Source organism: Vanessa tameamea, chromosome 15, assembly GCF_037043105.1.
Source record: "Vanessa tameamea isolate UH-Manoa-2023 chromosome 15, ilVanTame1 primary haplotype, whole genome shotgun sequence".
Lineage (NCBI taxonomy): Eukaryota > Metazoa > Arthropoda > Insecta > Lepidoptera > Nymphalidae > Vanessa > Vanessa tameamea.
In genome coordinates this window covers 948,683-965,856 of record NC_087323.1, presented here as the reverse complement: position 1 = coordinate 965,856, position 17,174 = coordinate 948,683, and the positions used below count along the sequence as shown (strand labels likewise).

The window sequence follows — 17,174 nt, the reverse complement described above, 5'->3', positions numbered from 1 at the left end:
GCATTAGGCAGTTTAGATAATACGTATATATTCCCAAAATAATTAAAAAGTAATTGTGATAGAAAAATATTTTTTTAAAGTTAAAAAAGGTAAAGGAATTTATTAATACCAAAATAATTCTAACATATGCCAATAAAGTTTCCACTGTTGCATTAAAACATGGAATGAACTAAAAGACAAGTAATAAAAGTAATATGTTATCAAACATTAATTCCAAAATGAAAAAAATTAAAAAAAAAAAAAACAAAAGAAACAAAACAATAAGCTCCAAATAATATTAATGATAAAAAGTATTTTTTAAGACTCGTAAGAACTTAAACAGATTTAAGTTAAATATATCTACATTACTATAATATTTATCATAATTAGCACATGCCCTTACCAAAAAACGATTTTTGGAATAGTTAGTTTTACATATCGGTACATAACAGGTTTTAGGTGATTTGTACACATACTGTCAAGAGGCCCTGACGTTGTTAATCCAGTACTGTACGTAAACTCAGTCAGAATTCAAACCGGAAAATAACCATATAAAGTATTACTGTTTGGCGTTAGAATAACTTTTAACTTGGAGTTCCAATGCGGATGAGCTCGCGCTATTTGAATTCTGTACGTTTGAAGGATTATTCTTCAATGGAAATAATTGTTTGAAGGTATTTCGTAAGACACAATGCCGTGCTCGAGTGATATTCAGTGCTTCGTATATTTAAACAGAATTACATCACAAAACATATGGACATAACCTGTAAATAACTCGAACGTATTTAAAAAAATCCACATTTTGCTCCTATGGCGTCGGACTGCAACAAATCGTAGACAGGTATTTGTTGTTTCTATAATTTTTCATACATGTCTTATACAAAATATATTATTCTTTTGAGAAATATCTCGAGATATGCTTATTACGAATTGAATAATGTAAAGTACGCGTACAATAATAAAGAAATGTAGAAGTAATAGAACAAAAAACTTCAAGGTCAGAAAAAACTTGTATACATTAAAATATGGTTATGAGTTCTTTCGAAAGTATTCCTATTTTAAAAATGTTTTTTTTTTCTTATTAAATAACATCTATCTGTATAGAATAATAAGATTATTTTCCGTATAATTAGGACTTACTTTATAAACATGCATATCCCCGTCTTCTCCATCGCTCTCGATATTCCTTTCCACGAGGCGAGCATCGAATACTTTTGCTTGGCTGTGAGAGGCAGTCTCGGGTCCGTCGCTGGTGGCGGTCCATCGCCCAAGACCTGGTTGTTGGTCCTACGCTCAGAGGCAGCTAGCTTACCCAGCTGGCAACCCATTGCTACACACGATCGCACCTCACTAATTTGACATCACGTTTTAAAAATACCTACTAAAACTTCCAATTATTTAAAAACACAAATCTTTTTATTATAACATCACTAACATTTTTATTTTGTTTGTTTTGTTTAACTAGGTCACTTCACTAGCACTGTTAAGCGTCACTTTATACTTCGTTATATGAAATTATTAAACTGAATTCAATTCATTGTTCCAACTAGAACACTTTCAACATAATTTTGTCTTTTAAAATTTAATTTCAGACATTTATGTATTAAAATTCAGTCCGTGTCTCAACGGAGAATGTCGTGGCGATTTCACGGAGCACATCTTTAGTTATCTAATCTAATCTCGCGTCTCGCTACCTGTGGAAAGAGAAAATTGCTTAATAATAACATTTAAAAGGGACGAAACTGACTAATACTAACCGCAATTGTAACGTACGCTGACTTTAATACGATCGATATTTGTATTTCTAACTACATTGAAATGCATTCATAAATGGAATACGCACACACGCAAAACTTATATGTTCCAAATAAATTTTAAGAACATCTTCAAATTTTTAGTATTACAATGAATTTTGAATCTTTTTAACATATACTTAAGGTTTTTTGTTGTATGTCACACTTATCTCTAGTACTATCTCATATTTTTTTTTGATGCAAGGACAAAATGATAAAATTTAAGCCGTAAATAAATAATCGTTTGTGCGTATTATTGAGTTCGGAGGTGGAAGTAATTATTTTAACAATCCTCTAGAAATCCCTTTGCATTTGAAAGGATAAAAAAAAAAAAAACTTTTATTCTCCGTATTTTTCATTTCAAAATTAAAATCAAATTATTCTTTATTCAAATATGTTCATAAGAGTACTTTTGAATCGTCATGTTAACAGTATTGAAATTGAATGTAAAGATGGAAAAACCGACTAGAAACTCAGTAGTCACTCTTTTCCACAATTTTAATAACAGAGTAAGTCAGTAAAGTGTAATTACATTTCAATATATCCTGCCTAGAAATCAATAAATACTTAGTTTATTTATACAGTCGTCCGGAATTCGTAATTGGTTTCTGTTGAAGGTGCTAACTACGCATTTTGATTATGTGTGAATTGTCAGTAAGCCAGCAGTACGTTTCTGTAATAGTTCGTATCTCACTTGTGAAATATCGAAAACCGACACGCTGTCTTGATACCTGTTTCCTTTGAAATTTAAATGCAACATTTTTTATTATAATCAGTGTCGCTTGACACTTTCTGATAATTGAAACAAACATTTATGCAATAGTCATAATTACAAAACTTTTGTAAACATTAATATTTTGTACAATGGAGACATAACATCACATACATTACATTAACAGCCTGTAAATTTCCCACTGCTGGGCTAAGGCCTCCTCTCTTTGAGGAAAAGGTTTGGAGCATATTCCACCATGCTGCTCCAATGCGGGTTGGTGGAATACTAATGTGGCAGAATTTCGTTGAAATTAGACACATGCAGGTTTCCTCACGATGTTTTTCTTCACCGCCGAGCACGAGATGAATTATAAACACAAATTAAGCACATGAAAATTTAGTGGTGCTTACATGGGTTTGAACCCGAAACAATCGATTAAGATACACGCGTTCTAACCACTGAGCCATCTCGGCTTTTCGAAAGAACGCTTACACTGAACCGAACACTTTCATTGGTTGACCAATATACCAATACATAAAGCTAAAATATTCGAGTATTACAAGAGCTAACAACAACTACAAACATTAAATATGTCATTAGAGATTGACAGTTTATAAATTGAATTATCGATAATTGTTATCAAATTGACAAATAATTTGATTACTTCATCATTTTCTGATTAGTATTTCATGCTACAATTTTTTTTTCATATAAATAAACAAGCGGACAATGGGCCTGATGGTAAGTCACCGCCGAACATTGAAACTGGTACCGTTAGAAATTTGAATCACTCCTTACATTCCAATGCACCACCAACCTTTGGAACCAAGTTATTGTATCCCTTGTGCCTGTAGCTACTGGCTCACTCACAAAGTACTGCAGCTTGGCGGTAGAATATATAATGAGTGGGTGGTACCTACATACACTTAATTTAAAGTTGGACTGAAAACTTTTATTATTATTAGCCTAGAGATCTGTTACGAACAGCGTTCGATACACGTATGAATGGAATATTGCGTGGTTTATCAGCAAAACGATCATTTTGATCATATCAAAGCGTCAAGCTCATAAAACTATCAGTAAATATATCAAACGCCAAAACGTGATCGCTCTGTACATTTTGTTAAATCGTTTATAATGTTGTCATGGTTTGTCTGCAACGCATGAGGTGACAAAATGTTAATATGACTAATTACTCATATCTAAAAAATACAATATATAAACGGGGCCGGGCCCTATGGGACGTTACATGCGTTGACACGCGCCCCGACTCATATCAGGGAAACAATGTTAAAGGCTGGAGCCGCAACGCCCCATCCGCAAATTCTAAAGCGAACAAATGTTTTAAATGATATACGTCATCAATTCCAATTGATATATTTAACTAACATGACCGTATTTTTAAATGTTGAAACAGAGTAACTGCTGAGTCTCTTGCCTGTTCTTCTCGGTAGAATCTATATTCCGAACCGGTGGTAGCTTCGCTTAATATAGTTTGTTAATGACGATTCAAAAGTGCTTGTAAAAGCCTACTTGAATAAAATATATTTTGACTTGGTTTTTTTTGATTTTTGATATCTTTGTACGCTTTGTACAGCTTTCGTTCACTATGTAAACAATTCTTAAATAACGACTTTTTATTTTTTATTAAGTTTCTAGTGCAACAAAGTTTTTGTAGTGTACTTACGAACGTTTAACCTAATTTTATTTTATTTTATTTTCATTAGGACAACCAACAGTAGATACAATATCACATCCAAAATAAAAAATTACATTTCAAAATGATCAAGGCAAAAGTTCTACTACTTACCATGCATTATCATATTACACAACGTAATTATTGAAAATATAAATTAAACATAAGCATAATAATTAAAACTAAGAAATATAATACATTCTTTAAACTATTATATAATAGATAATAATTAATAAAACCAATGAGATAAACCATATGATTAGAAATGAGCACAAATAATAAACAAATAATCCCCGTATTATGAATTGCACGTGCATTATTTTTGTTACATTTTGTAATAGCCGTTTACAGTTTTCCGCGCAGTCATGATTTGTACAGTAACTATTTTTAATTATCGTCGTTGTAGCTCAGCGATGACTAGTGATAAATTTTGCTGAAGAATCAGAAGTGGTTGTACTCGTAACATTTGTATGGTCAGCGTCATATTTAATTAATTATATATTCAATTATTATATTGTTTTTATTGCTGCATATTTTACTAAAGTGAAATATTTCGAATCATTTGAAACTGCTTTTACTTTACCATCGCAGTCGACCACTGTGCATGATAATCTAACACGACTAGAGTGACCATGTGAGGGAGTAACGGTCTACCAATAAGTATTATTCGAGAGAAAAATGCAATACTCTTAACCGTTGCAAGGATTTAAACAAATGAGCACGTGATCTGCAGCGAATCAATCTAACTAATCGATCATCTGTTTTAGAAGATTGTTTCCTTATTTGAATCTCTTTACGTTTTCCATAAATACTTAAACACAATTGACAATGAAACTCACTCTTAATTTCCCCGAAGAAGTGCTTCGTCTTATCTACGTTGGGTTACTTAATTACTTACTACCGTTGGAGTTTATTAACGAGATTAATTCGTCCGTCCGACACAGTTCAGGCATCGTGGCAGTAAAGTTAGCTGAGATGAAACAAGATGAAATGAAATCAAAATATCCTTTATTCAAGTAGACGTTTCCGAGCACTTTTGATTCTGCAACTTATGAAATCATATTAAATATTTAACTATCCTCGGCTTGGTATTTTTTGGAGAATGAAAACAATTTGAATATAACAATAATTCTATAAAAATGAACGAAAATAATCTAACATTATCAATGTCGGGCAATTGGAGTCCAGCGATAAAAAAGGTCCGACTTATAAAAAAAACAACAATCGAAGAATCCTTAAACAAAATATGCGGTTTTTATTATACAAAAAATCAATCGTTTAAAATTAAATGAAAACTGAAAACGGTGTTCAGCTACGCTTAAACGCTTCGGGTGAATTTGTTTCGAAAATCAATGTTATTCTATAGCTCATTGGGTTGAAGAAATCATTCTATTTAATTAAAAAAATATTCCATATTAGTTGTCGATCGCGGCTTCGCTCGCGTTTTCGGTGTTGGTTATCAGGTATTAGGCACAAAAAGTAGCCTTTCTTGTTGGAGCTCAAGCTTGCTTCGGCTTGCAACAGACATACAGACTGAGCGACAGACAGAGTTACTTTCGCATTTATAATATTAGTATGGATAACAACTTTAATAATAACAAAATATGGCGCCTGATGGTAGGTGTATATTCTTACACCGTCAATGCAACGTCTACCTCCTATGACTCCCAACTAACATGATGACATATTCTTTGTGCCTTTAATTACACTACCTGAAACCGGAACACAGAAATAAAAATTAGAGTTATATATTATAATTTATATCTAATGAGACACATACATAGCTACATAGCTACCGGGTACTGTACATTATTTTATTTTAAATATATTATTATTTCACTGTAATGTATTCATATATTATGTTTATATCTGTTCTTTCTTTCCTCTGCCCTAAGGTTGCCTGGAAGAGATCGCTGTTTAGCGATAAGGCCGCCTCTTGTGCATCTTTCTTAAATGTGATTCAACTTTATGTTTACTGGTGTACAATAAAGAGTATTTTGATTTGATTTGATTTGATCATGATTGGTACTTACTCAGCCAGGTTAAATATCAGATAGTTGTACAAACTGCCTCGTTGATCTAGTGGCACCAAACCACAGATCGGATGGATCAAAAATTATTGGGGTTCGTCCCCTTGGAGTATGGGAGTGAGGGAATAGAGAGTGCTTCTGTTTTTGCGCACACACTACTGCAGTATAATATGTCCTGCGTAATTGACTAGTCTCCCTTGAGATTATAAGCCGTGACCGAAATCCGTTAAGACAACATCATTGTCATTATAAGAAACTCTACAATCTATAGAGTTAAGAAATATTTTATGATATATTTTTAATAGAACACCTAATGCCATTTCCTCGTTAGATGGGATTGATCATAAAAGACAAGATGCAAAAATTATAATTGAGATCAAATTTATTCAACTTAAGATCTCTTCTGAATCCGAAAACGTTTCGAACCTATTGGAATGTTCTTGAACAAATATAATTACCAATTAGAAGCAAAATTTTATCCAAAAAATATATTCTTATTGATAACATAATAATCTAGACGTATTTACTCGGTGGCTGGGGTTGGTGCAAGCTTTTTTACCATTAATATAATCTTGTATTGAGTAATAACCCTTATTTGTCAATGTATTTTTTATATGAGCTTTAAATTTTTAATATATATTCTGTCGCTAAGGAGCAATACTTAGTATTGCTGTGTTCCGATTTGAAATGTGAGTGAGCCAGTGTAACTACAGCCATAAAGGACATAGCATATCAGTTCCCAAATTTTGAGGCGCGTTGATGACGTAAGAAATGGTAATTTTTCTATGGCGCCATTGTCTTTGAGATGAGGTGATAGTTTACCAGGTGGTCTCTTTGCACGTCCGTTTAACTATACCTTTAAAAAATGCAGTCTTTAAAAATATATTTAATTAATTGTATAGGTTTATTTTTTCGATTAATAAGAGTAAATAGATTGATTGAGTCAGTTCTTTCTTGGAATGGTGGTATTTTAAGTCGAGCTGTCCCAGTAGATGAATCATACATTTTACCACAAGATCCAATGTTCTAAGCAAAGCAAATACCATTAACTTTTCGTATTCTTATTTTGTGTTTATAATTGGGTTTGGTGCCCACAGAAATTTATCATAGGGATATTTGTTGGAGTTAATTGCCTTTTTATACTTATCTACTAATTCCCTTCCTTCTCGAAGCTATGTGACATTGGGCTTAAGCTAAGAATTTATTTTTCAAAAAAACACTCACCGGTTTGGCTAAAATCGGTTACAAAGTGAAATAAACTATATCGCGTTAAGCTGTACTTCTACAAAAGTTAGATCAGCGACGTAGTTTTATAAGCTTCATATGTTATCCTCAAGAAGAGAGAAGGTCCATATATACCAGCGGAATATTTAGTGCTATTTTAATTTGTAGATTTAAGAATTTATTGTAACGACTGTTCTCCTAAATACATTTTGTAAAATTTTAGCCGTCAATCAAATCAAATCAAAATATACTTTATTCAAGTAGGCTTTTACAAGCATTTTTGAATAGTCATTTAGAGCTACCATCGGTTCGGAATGTAGATTCTACCGAGGGATTTTTGTTTTTTTAAATCTTCAATAAGTTAAATCAAGGTTTTTTTTAAATCTTTAATTTGTGTCTAAGATCCTCAAGGATTTAATTTTATACAATAATCTTATCAATATATAAAAAAGATAATATTGGACCAGATTTGTATTTCGTATTTCATTTTAATAACTTAAAAATTATGACTTTGTATAATGGCCACAATAAATAAATTATATATGAAACTATAAACTTGAATGTTAGTAACATTGGTAAACTGGTAACATTTGTAAGCTTTATAATATAATTAAAAAATGTATTAAAAAAAATCAACGAGTAGAAAGGTTTCAATAATTCAACTGACGCGAATTAGCCAAAAAGTCGACATATCTTGCTTTGATAGTAAGTTACGGAACACACACGGTCTAATTGTATTGTTTACATTGTCGCTGGCTTACCAATGTTGATACAAGAAATTATGGTACTTATCACTGGCGCGTCATTAGCGTTGAACTGTATTGACACTATCTTCTCTCTCTTTCCCGCACCAGTTTCATATTGTTTGAAACATTTTTGTACATATATTTATTTAGGAAATATTGATGTAAAATAAAAGAACATCAATAAATCAAATTTCGAATAATTTTACTAATACACACACACACGCATACTTTATTACACATACATATACAGTCAGCTTCTTGGTTCTAGGTTTAGTAGTTTCTGTAGCTTTTGGTCGGTAAGGTTAGACTACTCTTCAATAATAGGATTGTTAGATGTAAGAATTTTTTTTAAACTAACACTACAATATTTGAGTTGAGATAAAAAATATTTAAAAACTTGGTACCTACCAAGCTAATACCCATAATTACTTGTACTTTTTAATTTTATACGTATCTAAGTAATGTTTGCACTGCTGTAGAATATTGATTGAGTAATGCGTCTGAGAGCCGAGATGGCCCAGTGGTTAGAACGCGTGCATCGTAACCGATGATTTCGGGTTCAAACCCAGGCAGGCACCACTGAATTTTCATGTGCTTAATTTGTGTTTATAATTAATTTCGTGCTCGGCGCTGAAGGAAAACATCGTGAGGAATCCTGAAAGGAAAACAATTTCAACGAAATTCTGTATGTATGTATTTCACCAACCGGCATTGGTGCAGCGTGGTCGAATATGCTCCAAACCTTCTACTCAAAGGGAGAGGAGGCCTTAGCCCAGCAGTGGGAAATTTACAGGCTGCTTATGCTAATGCGTCTGATATATGTATAAGTTATAACTATACTATGTATTTTTTTTTTTATGTTTTTTTTTTATGCAACTATGTATTTAAAGACTTTATTTATTTGGTTTTGCGGCTTTATGCAAGCCCATCAGCTTAGACCATCCACTCATCATATATTCAGTTTAATAGTCAGTGAGCCAGTGCAACTACAGGAACAAGGGACATTACGTCTCAAGGGACATTAGAGTTCCAAGGTTGGTGGCGTATTGGCGATGAAAGGAACCGTTAAAATGTATGGTGCCAGTCTTGAGGTAGCACTTACCATCAGGTGGCTTCCCGATTTATTTGCCGCTTATATAATCAAAATCAAAACATACTTTATTCAAGTAGGCTTTTGAATCGTCATTTAACAAACTATTTAAAGTAAAGCTACCACCGGTTCGGAATGTAGATTCTACCGAGAAGAACCGGCAAGAAACTCAGTAGTTACTCTTTTTCAACATCTAAAAATACAGTCATGTTAGTTAAATACAATTATATATGTATGTTATGTCTCCTACCTGGAAGTCAACAAGCATTAACAAGAATTTTGTCGATTATTCTGGGTAAAAATTACATTCCAAACTGGTGGTTCAATATAACCCTGTATCATGTAACAATGTAGAATGTTTTTATTGTTATTCTTAAATTCTTTGTATTGTTTGGACCCTTTTATGTTTCTTAACAAAAATTTTTTGTAAAATTATATTATTGTTATGCTAAAAAAATTTTGTATATTCGTTTTCAGTATTAATATCTGACCATGATAGAATATAACAAAAGATAATCTTACTATTAAATAGATGTTCAATTATTCGGTTCTATTTGATTGCCCTGGTTTCATGTCTCAACACCTAAATCGATCGTTATGGGAGACACGCAAATAGTTCGTGTCTCAAATTCAGCTCGAACAAAGGCTTCTGATTGAAAAGTTTCAAGATTCAATCAGCTAAAAATAAAACATAAAGGTGAAACTTGGCAATAAAAATAAAAATAAAGAAATCACTTTTCAAAGTCACCACGACATATTCATCTTTATATATAACAATTTGATGCGTGTGTTCGTAAGTTTTCTCTTAAACGGCTTAACCAATTTTGATAAATATTTTTTTGTACTTAAGGGATTCCTTGAGTCTTATGTATGTCTGGATTAAGTTGGTGGTGCTGTTGTTAATATCTAGATTTTATTATAGTTATGGGTTTAAAAATTTTAAATACTCTTTTAAATTTTAAAATATAAAAACAGGATCCTTACTTTTAGCAATTCTAATTATTTTATTTATTACACGTCAATTTTATCTTTTCGAAGTCGGGACGAGCCGCTAGTCCTAAATACATTTTGCAATGTCATTTCAAACATACGTATAATCTTGTTTCACACACAGCAATTTGTTACGTCAATTTAGCCATAAAATATAAAATAGAGTTCATTTTTGCATACAAAGTTTCCTTCCTTATAGTTCAGTTATTCAGCGTAGCTAAATAGGTTACGGTGTGTCGTGTTTGAGCTTAACACGCGTGAAGGTTCTAAACTAAATTATTGTGTACTGTCAAAGGAAATGTTATTAGGAGTTAATTTTATTTGTGACGTATTTTTACTTCGTTTAGAACTGAGCATTAATATGACATCGTTTTTGCATAAATAATCGCGTTCATTGTTATAAAACAGAAGATATTAATTATATTAATAATATTAACTTTATTATGAACCTTATTTTTTCATATGTTAATATTCCAGTCCAGACTTCTTAGTTAGTATGAACCGTGCATCAAAAGTCAGTATTCCCATATAATCACTTTAACTTGTACATTATTCTATTAACTGCATTAGTTAGAGTCTCTAAATATCATAAAAAATAAAATATAAAACTATTAACATTAAAATTACATCAATTGTTACATATTTTTTAGCAAATTTATAAAGACTGTTTTTATAGTCAAAATGGTGGCTTCAGCTATAAATCTTAGTACATATTTCGTTTATGTAGTAACTTACGTATTGGATATACATATGTTATATAATGAAGAACTGTTTTAGATCCAAATAAATAAATATTTAAAATTCAAAATAAAATTGATTTATTTGTGTGGGTGCACCGTGGACAAAAAGTAGACTTGCAGTTTCAAATTCGGACAAGCAGCACTTTAAAAATTCTTCAGACAACATATGTATTTGTTTATATTCATGTAGTGATTGGCGTTAAATGAAAAAATCGTGCAGAAAATTGCATATGTCGGATGTGTTTTGTTCCTGCAGTATATTTAACCAGTCAAGCAGAAATAAACTCCAAATCCTTCCTCAAGAGGGTTGTGTAAAAGTGAGACATTGGACGCGGTTATAATTTATTGATATTTAAATTAAATAAAAATGCTTCAAGAAATCGCTTACAGCCGCTAATTGTGAAAAATAAATCCAATTTTATCAAAGTCGAGTCGAGACAAAAAGATGAATAGACCGACAGCAAAGAAGTGTTCGAAATAATAATTAAAAGAAAGGACTTAATCAAAAAATAATAAATATATATAGCTCTTGTACTATAGTTTACCATGAATTTAATTTGAGAGTAACTTTTGAGGGTTACTTGCCGGTCTCGGAGTTATGTACATCCTTATCAAGTGGCTTTATATTTAATTTGACGTAACATAATTCAATAGAACTTATAAAAGCCAACTGGGCTAAAGAATATTTGTATTAGATGTCAAAGGGAATATTGACTCGGCCCTCATTGTTCCTATAGTCTCGAGATTTGGCCTTGTTGTGAACAATTTCCACAAATATCTTACAAGTCTCCTTTGGGATAATGTATCAATTCGGTTATAGAAGACACGCATAGTAACAAGGTGCTTAGAAACCTTGCTTAAATAACCTTGGAGTGAGTTAGCTTGCGACAATCACTAAAGAGCGCGGGAACGAAATCGACTTCGCTCCATTTCCCTGAGGAGAGCTCCACCATGCGAAGAGCATGCACAGCACGAGATAGGCCGCGGATGTTTTATATCGACACCATTCCGCAGCCTCTCCGAGCCATGCCAAAAATGGCTACCGCAGCGATTTTGGTGTGTAGGAATCCCACGTAAAACGATTCTCCTCCCCAGGGTATCTTTCTAAAGGTACCCAATACTTGAAAAAAAGGACGAACCGGTTCCACCCAAGAGTCGGGTATCTTTCGAAGATTTTTCCTTGCTTTGAAAAAAAATTCAAACACACTGTTCAAATAAAAGTCAATCAAACATGTTCGTAGGACTAAATGAAATGTAAAGTTACCACTGATTTCTAATGTAAATACATTCTAGCGGGATCTCAGAAGCGGTTATCCTATTTTCACAGCATCATTCCTTAAAACTAGAGAAGAGTGGAGAGTCGATTATTTTTAGGCATTTTGGTAAATGCGAAAAAAATATATTTGTTATTTGCGTATTCAATTAAAGTGCTTAATGAAAAATTAATACTTCGTTGGTAACATTGATACACTGATTTAAATGCTAATTGTAGTATTTATATTAATAGTAGTGTATTAACAGATATATACAAACGAGCCTTTTCACAGGAATACATTTAGGATTAGTAGTAATTGTATTTAATTATTACCTATGTAATTTAATTGAACGATAGTAAATGTTGAATTTCTAGCTGAATATTCTCAGTAGAAGATTCCCGAATCGATGGCAATTTATATAAAATTAAATATTGTAAAACAAAGACAAAGCTTATAAGTGCACACGTTTATGAAGTATATTTAGATTTACATTTCGTTACTTGCTAATTAATGCTAATGCAAAACGATGTTAAGTGATCAACACCGCCCTTAGAAATTGACACTGTAAGAAATATTAACCAATTCGAAATAATATCCAATGCGCCACATGCCCTTAAGATGTTAAGTTCCTTGTGTTATACTGGCAGTTATACTGGCTTACTCAACCTTCAAACTGGAACACAATAATACTAACTATTGCTGTCAGGCGGAAGAATTTGTGATAAGTGGGTCGTACCCCTACCCAAACGGTCTGGCACTAAGCCTTCCCACCTAAAACAAGTCAGAAGTTTACAAAAGTAAATTCTGAAATGTGAATTAATCGTCCTTATAACAAAACAGTAATACATCAAAGGATTGACTTTTCTTGCTTCGTTTTCGGTAGCATTTTGACGTATTATAAAACATTTTCGTTTCATGCAGCATTCTGCGAAATATAAAGTTGGCAAACATATGTAATATCCCTTTGTAAGCTTTCTGTCTTGTGACATTGAAGGTAATTATTATTATGGATCATGTAACTGTTTCTAATTATATATTCATTTAGTTGTTTATATTATTTTGTTGTCTAGAAATTATTGTTGGTAGACTACAGTTGAAACGTGGTTGGTTCTATAAGTAAAGTTTCTAGTTAAAAAAAAATGAGGATAAAATATAAAATAAAGAATATTTTAATTGAATTAAAGTTGCGGTATACTTGTGCACTTCATTCTTCGTAAGACTAGTTTTTTATTAAATCAGCAGTACATTGTATCGGTGTATATAATTTTAATTACATAATCAATCAAATATATATTTAGACTATAGAATTTTCTTGATGGAATTTCTTGATATTTTGTAAGTAATATTTGCTAGTAAGGATTGCTCTTTCGAGTTTAGAGATCAAGATCGCTTCTCTCGACTTCCAACATCCTTATGAGGTTTATATATTAATTAGTCTGTCAAGATGAGTGTGATTACGTAGGAGGGTGGGGGAATAAATCTAAAAGCACCAATGCCGTTTTGCCCTAAATTCCTGGTGCCTTTTATAGTATAGCTAATACATGAGTTCAACAAATTTGACAATGTGGGTGGTATTGTATATGTATGTGTAAGTAATAACTATCTGTGTGTGAAGAGGTCTGGGAAATAATGGATTTCAACATTTACTAATAAATAAATTTATAACTATTGGACACAGTAAAAAAAATGTTCGATTTTCAAATAGCTCCAAAAGTTAACGGATTGCATGAAATATAATTTCGCTGTTGTCGCTCTTTTTATTTTTCCGAAGCACAAATTTAATTGGTCGCTGTGACGAGGGTGTTCGAATATCCGTCGACATTGTCCTGTTACATTTTCCTGGACAATATCCTGCCATTACCATTGATACCTTTTTACCCAATAGCTCAATTTACATTATATTTTATTATTAAATGAAAACAGTTTTACCGAAATGTAAAAGTATTGTCATAATCATAATACTGTAAGTAACTTTGGACTTTAATTTAAACGACGACTGTTTTGGATTTGTGTGTCATTTAATCGGTTTGTTGTACTTAAGCTTAACAATGGATCAAAGTGATGTGTTGCTTAGAGATAGATATGAGATTATTTAGTTTTAATCGACCTTTAAATTTGACAATTATTATTTTATATTTATTTGCCCGAGAGTGTTCTCACTTCCAGCTTCCACACTTCAGGCTACTACTGAAAATAGTTTCACAAAAGAAACAATGACTTTTTATTGCTTCTCGATGCGCGATTTGAACCCAGGACCTTGAGATCTGCGGCCTTATGTCTAGCTGAATCAACGTGGCTGTGAAAATGTGGGCAGTAAAGGCACTCCTACTACTTCCATTGAAAATCAGAGTTAGATTTTGGAACACAACTTGGAAGCTGAATTGTACCCATGTACCCATTTGGGAAACGATAGCAGATTACATCTTTTTTGTCATCTTGTCATGATTAATAAAATCTTACGGCCTGTAAATATGGACTAATGGGCAAAAAATTCTTCTCTTCCTGAGGAGATGTTTTGGCGTTAGTAACACAACTCCACTGTACGTTGTTAGAAACAGATGTGACAAAATGTTATACAACATATGCAGGAATACGACATAGGCTTCCAAACATAAGATGAAAAAGTTTAAATATATATTAAGAATAAAAAAACTTAGAATTGCTTTGAATTTCTAGATTTCAATCTCGCTGATTCGCTTGATTGATGTTCGGTTAGGATGTACGTTTCTCCACTGAAAATCAGTACTACCTTTATATAAGATAGAACACCTCAAAATTTCAAGTCTCCATGCCTTATAATTTAGTTTTTCGTTGAGAGACGGTCAATCAGGGTGTTTTCTAAAATTTTCACACTTAAACACACGTATACACCGCAAGCAAATCAATCACAAATCCACTAGTATTTGCGACAAGTACTTTTGAAAATCAGATTTTCTATTTTTCTTATAGAATAGGTGTGCAGGATTCCAAAACTACTTGATTGGGTCTATGGATATACTAAAAAGTTCATACCTTGGGTCTATAATCTAATACTAATGGATTCTCCTTATATTTACCTATAAAACAAGATCACGCCTTGTAATTATAAAACATATTTGTTCATTTTAACATCTAATTATTGAACGATATCGAGGGCACGATAAGTGCTTCAACTCTTCTGATATATAAACTTTTTAATTATCATTTCAACTCAACACTTCACCTTATTTATATATATTTTTATATAAAGCAAGAAAACAGACGTTCAAATGGGCTTATTGACTGGAAGACGATTTTATTAACACTGCGAAGAATACAAATTATTTTTTACATCATCTACGCTCTGTCAAATTCACTTAACCTTTCATCGAAACAGGAAGAACACAATATTATTGGATTAAATTGAGATAAAAATAACAGTTTTTCATTCGACACATGCTGGTTTCTCCAATATGTTCCTTTTCCCACCACAAGCACAAGATTAATTGCCTATTATTATATAATTTAAATTATTATTCCTTGTGTAACCACTGAGCCATCATTGCTTCGTAAATGCTAGTTTTGGTTCACAGTACGTGAACAAATAGTACATCCACTGTAAAAAAATTATATGAAAATATTAATATACGAAATAAATTTACTTGGTAGTAAGTCTTTGTGCTAGCCCGGCTGGATAGGTTAGATTATATCCCATGGACATGCAGGAATATTTAGTTACCATGGTTAGTGGAGCTTCCATCCGTGTACACTTCGCGATTTACTAATGATCAAATTTAAATATCATGTTAAGAAAACATTAATTAATAAGGCATATGGCGTCATATAATAAAGGTTGATAATCAACGATGATTAAGTATTCTTTAACTTTCATGTAGAACAATTGCAATTTAATTGTATATAATTACTAACCCTATAATTTATTTCGTGGAAAATAATGACTTCCAATTCCAAACCTTGAGTAACTTTAACTGTGATATATGTAAAATTATTCAAAAGTGCTCGTAAAAGTCTACTTAAATAATACATAGTTTTTTTTATTTTGTGATATATTTAAGCGGACAGGCAAATGGGCTATTTGGTGATAAGTGATCACCATCCACACACATTGGCGTTGTCAGAGGTAGAATATATGACGTGGTACCTAAAAAGTAAGGTAGGTATTTTTATAAAATATTGAATAATATGTGGTACACGATACTTCTTCGTGGTCGTTTTTGGCTTGTTACGAGTATTCAATTACAACTCAACATACTCGTAGCTTGCGAATCTAGAGACCCCTTTTTAAGTATTCATCACGCCCTATTTACTATAAGGCTCAAGTGATGCTCTCGTGATCACCTTCATTCAATTCGTAGGTGTATTTTGTTTTTATTTATGTGAAAATTATTTAGGCGTGATGGGTTTGACTTAAAGTTTTAAGTGCAACGTTTCTTACGCACTGTAGCGTAGTGCACGCAAAAATATCAAAGGAGTAAATAAAACACCCAAAATTATATTTTTAAAACCGCCATAGTCTTGTTTATAGAACCAGACCATAACCAAAAAACCGCACGTTCATATCCGGGCGAGTATAATTTACTTTCTATGTATCTAATTTGTGTTTATATAATTCTGTCATTTGTACCTTTACTTGGTGGTAGGGCTTTGTGCAAGCCTGCCTGGGTCTGTACCACCTAATCAGATATTCTACCGCTAAACAGCAGTGCTCAGTATCGTTGTGTTCCGGTTTGAAGGGTAAGTGAGCTGGTGTTACTAAAGGCACAAGGGCCTTAACATCTTAGTTCCCAAGGTTGGTGGCGCATTGGCGATGTAAGCAAAAGGTAATATAGGTATTGTATACTTACCATCAGGTGGCCCATTTGCTTGTCCACCAACCTATATCATAAAAAAAACACATTGGAGTAGCATCGTAGAATAAGCCGTTCGATCCTTCTGTTAA

The 17,174-nt window shown here is 32.4% G+C and overlaps 1 protein-coding gene across 1 annotated transcript in view; it reads right to left on the bottom strand.

Annotated features, from left to right (window-relative positions):
* Window positions 1-17,174, bottom strand: part of LOC113396511 (neuroglobin-like) — a 137,828-nt gene that overhangs the window by 55,618 nt on the left and 65,036 nt on the right. Inside the window, exon 3 of the mRNA XM_026634481.2 lies at window positions 1,120-1,673. Coding sequence (XP_026490266.1) covers window positions 1,120-1,307 — 188 coding nt within the window. The 5' untranslated portion in view covers window positions 1,308-1,673. The remainder of the gene's footprint in view (window positions 1-1,119; window positions 1,674-17,174) is intronic.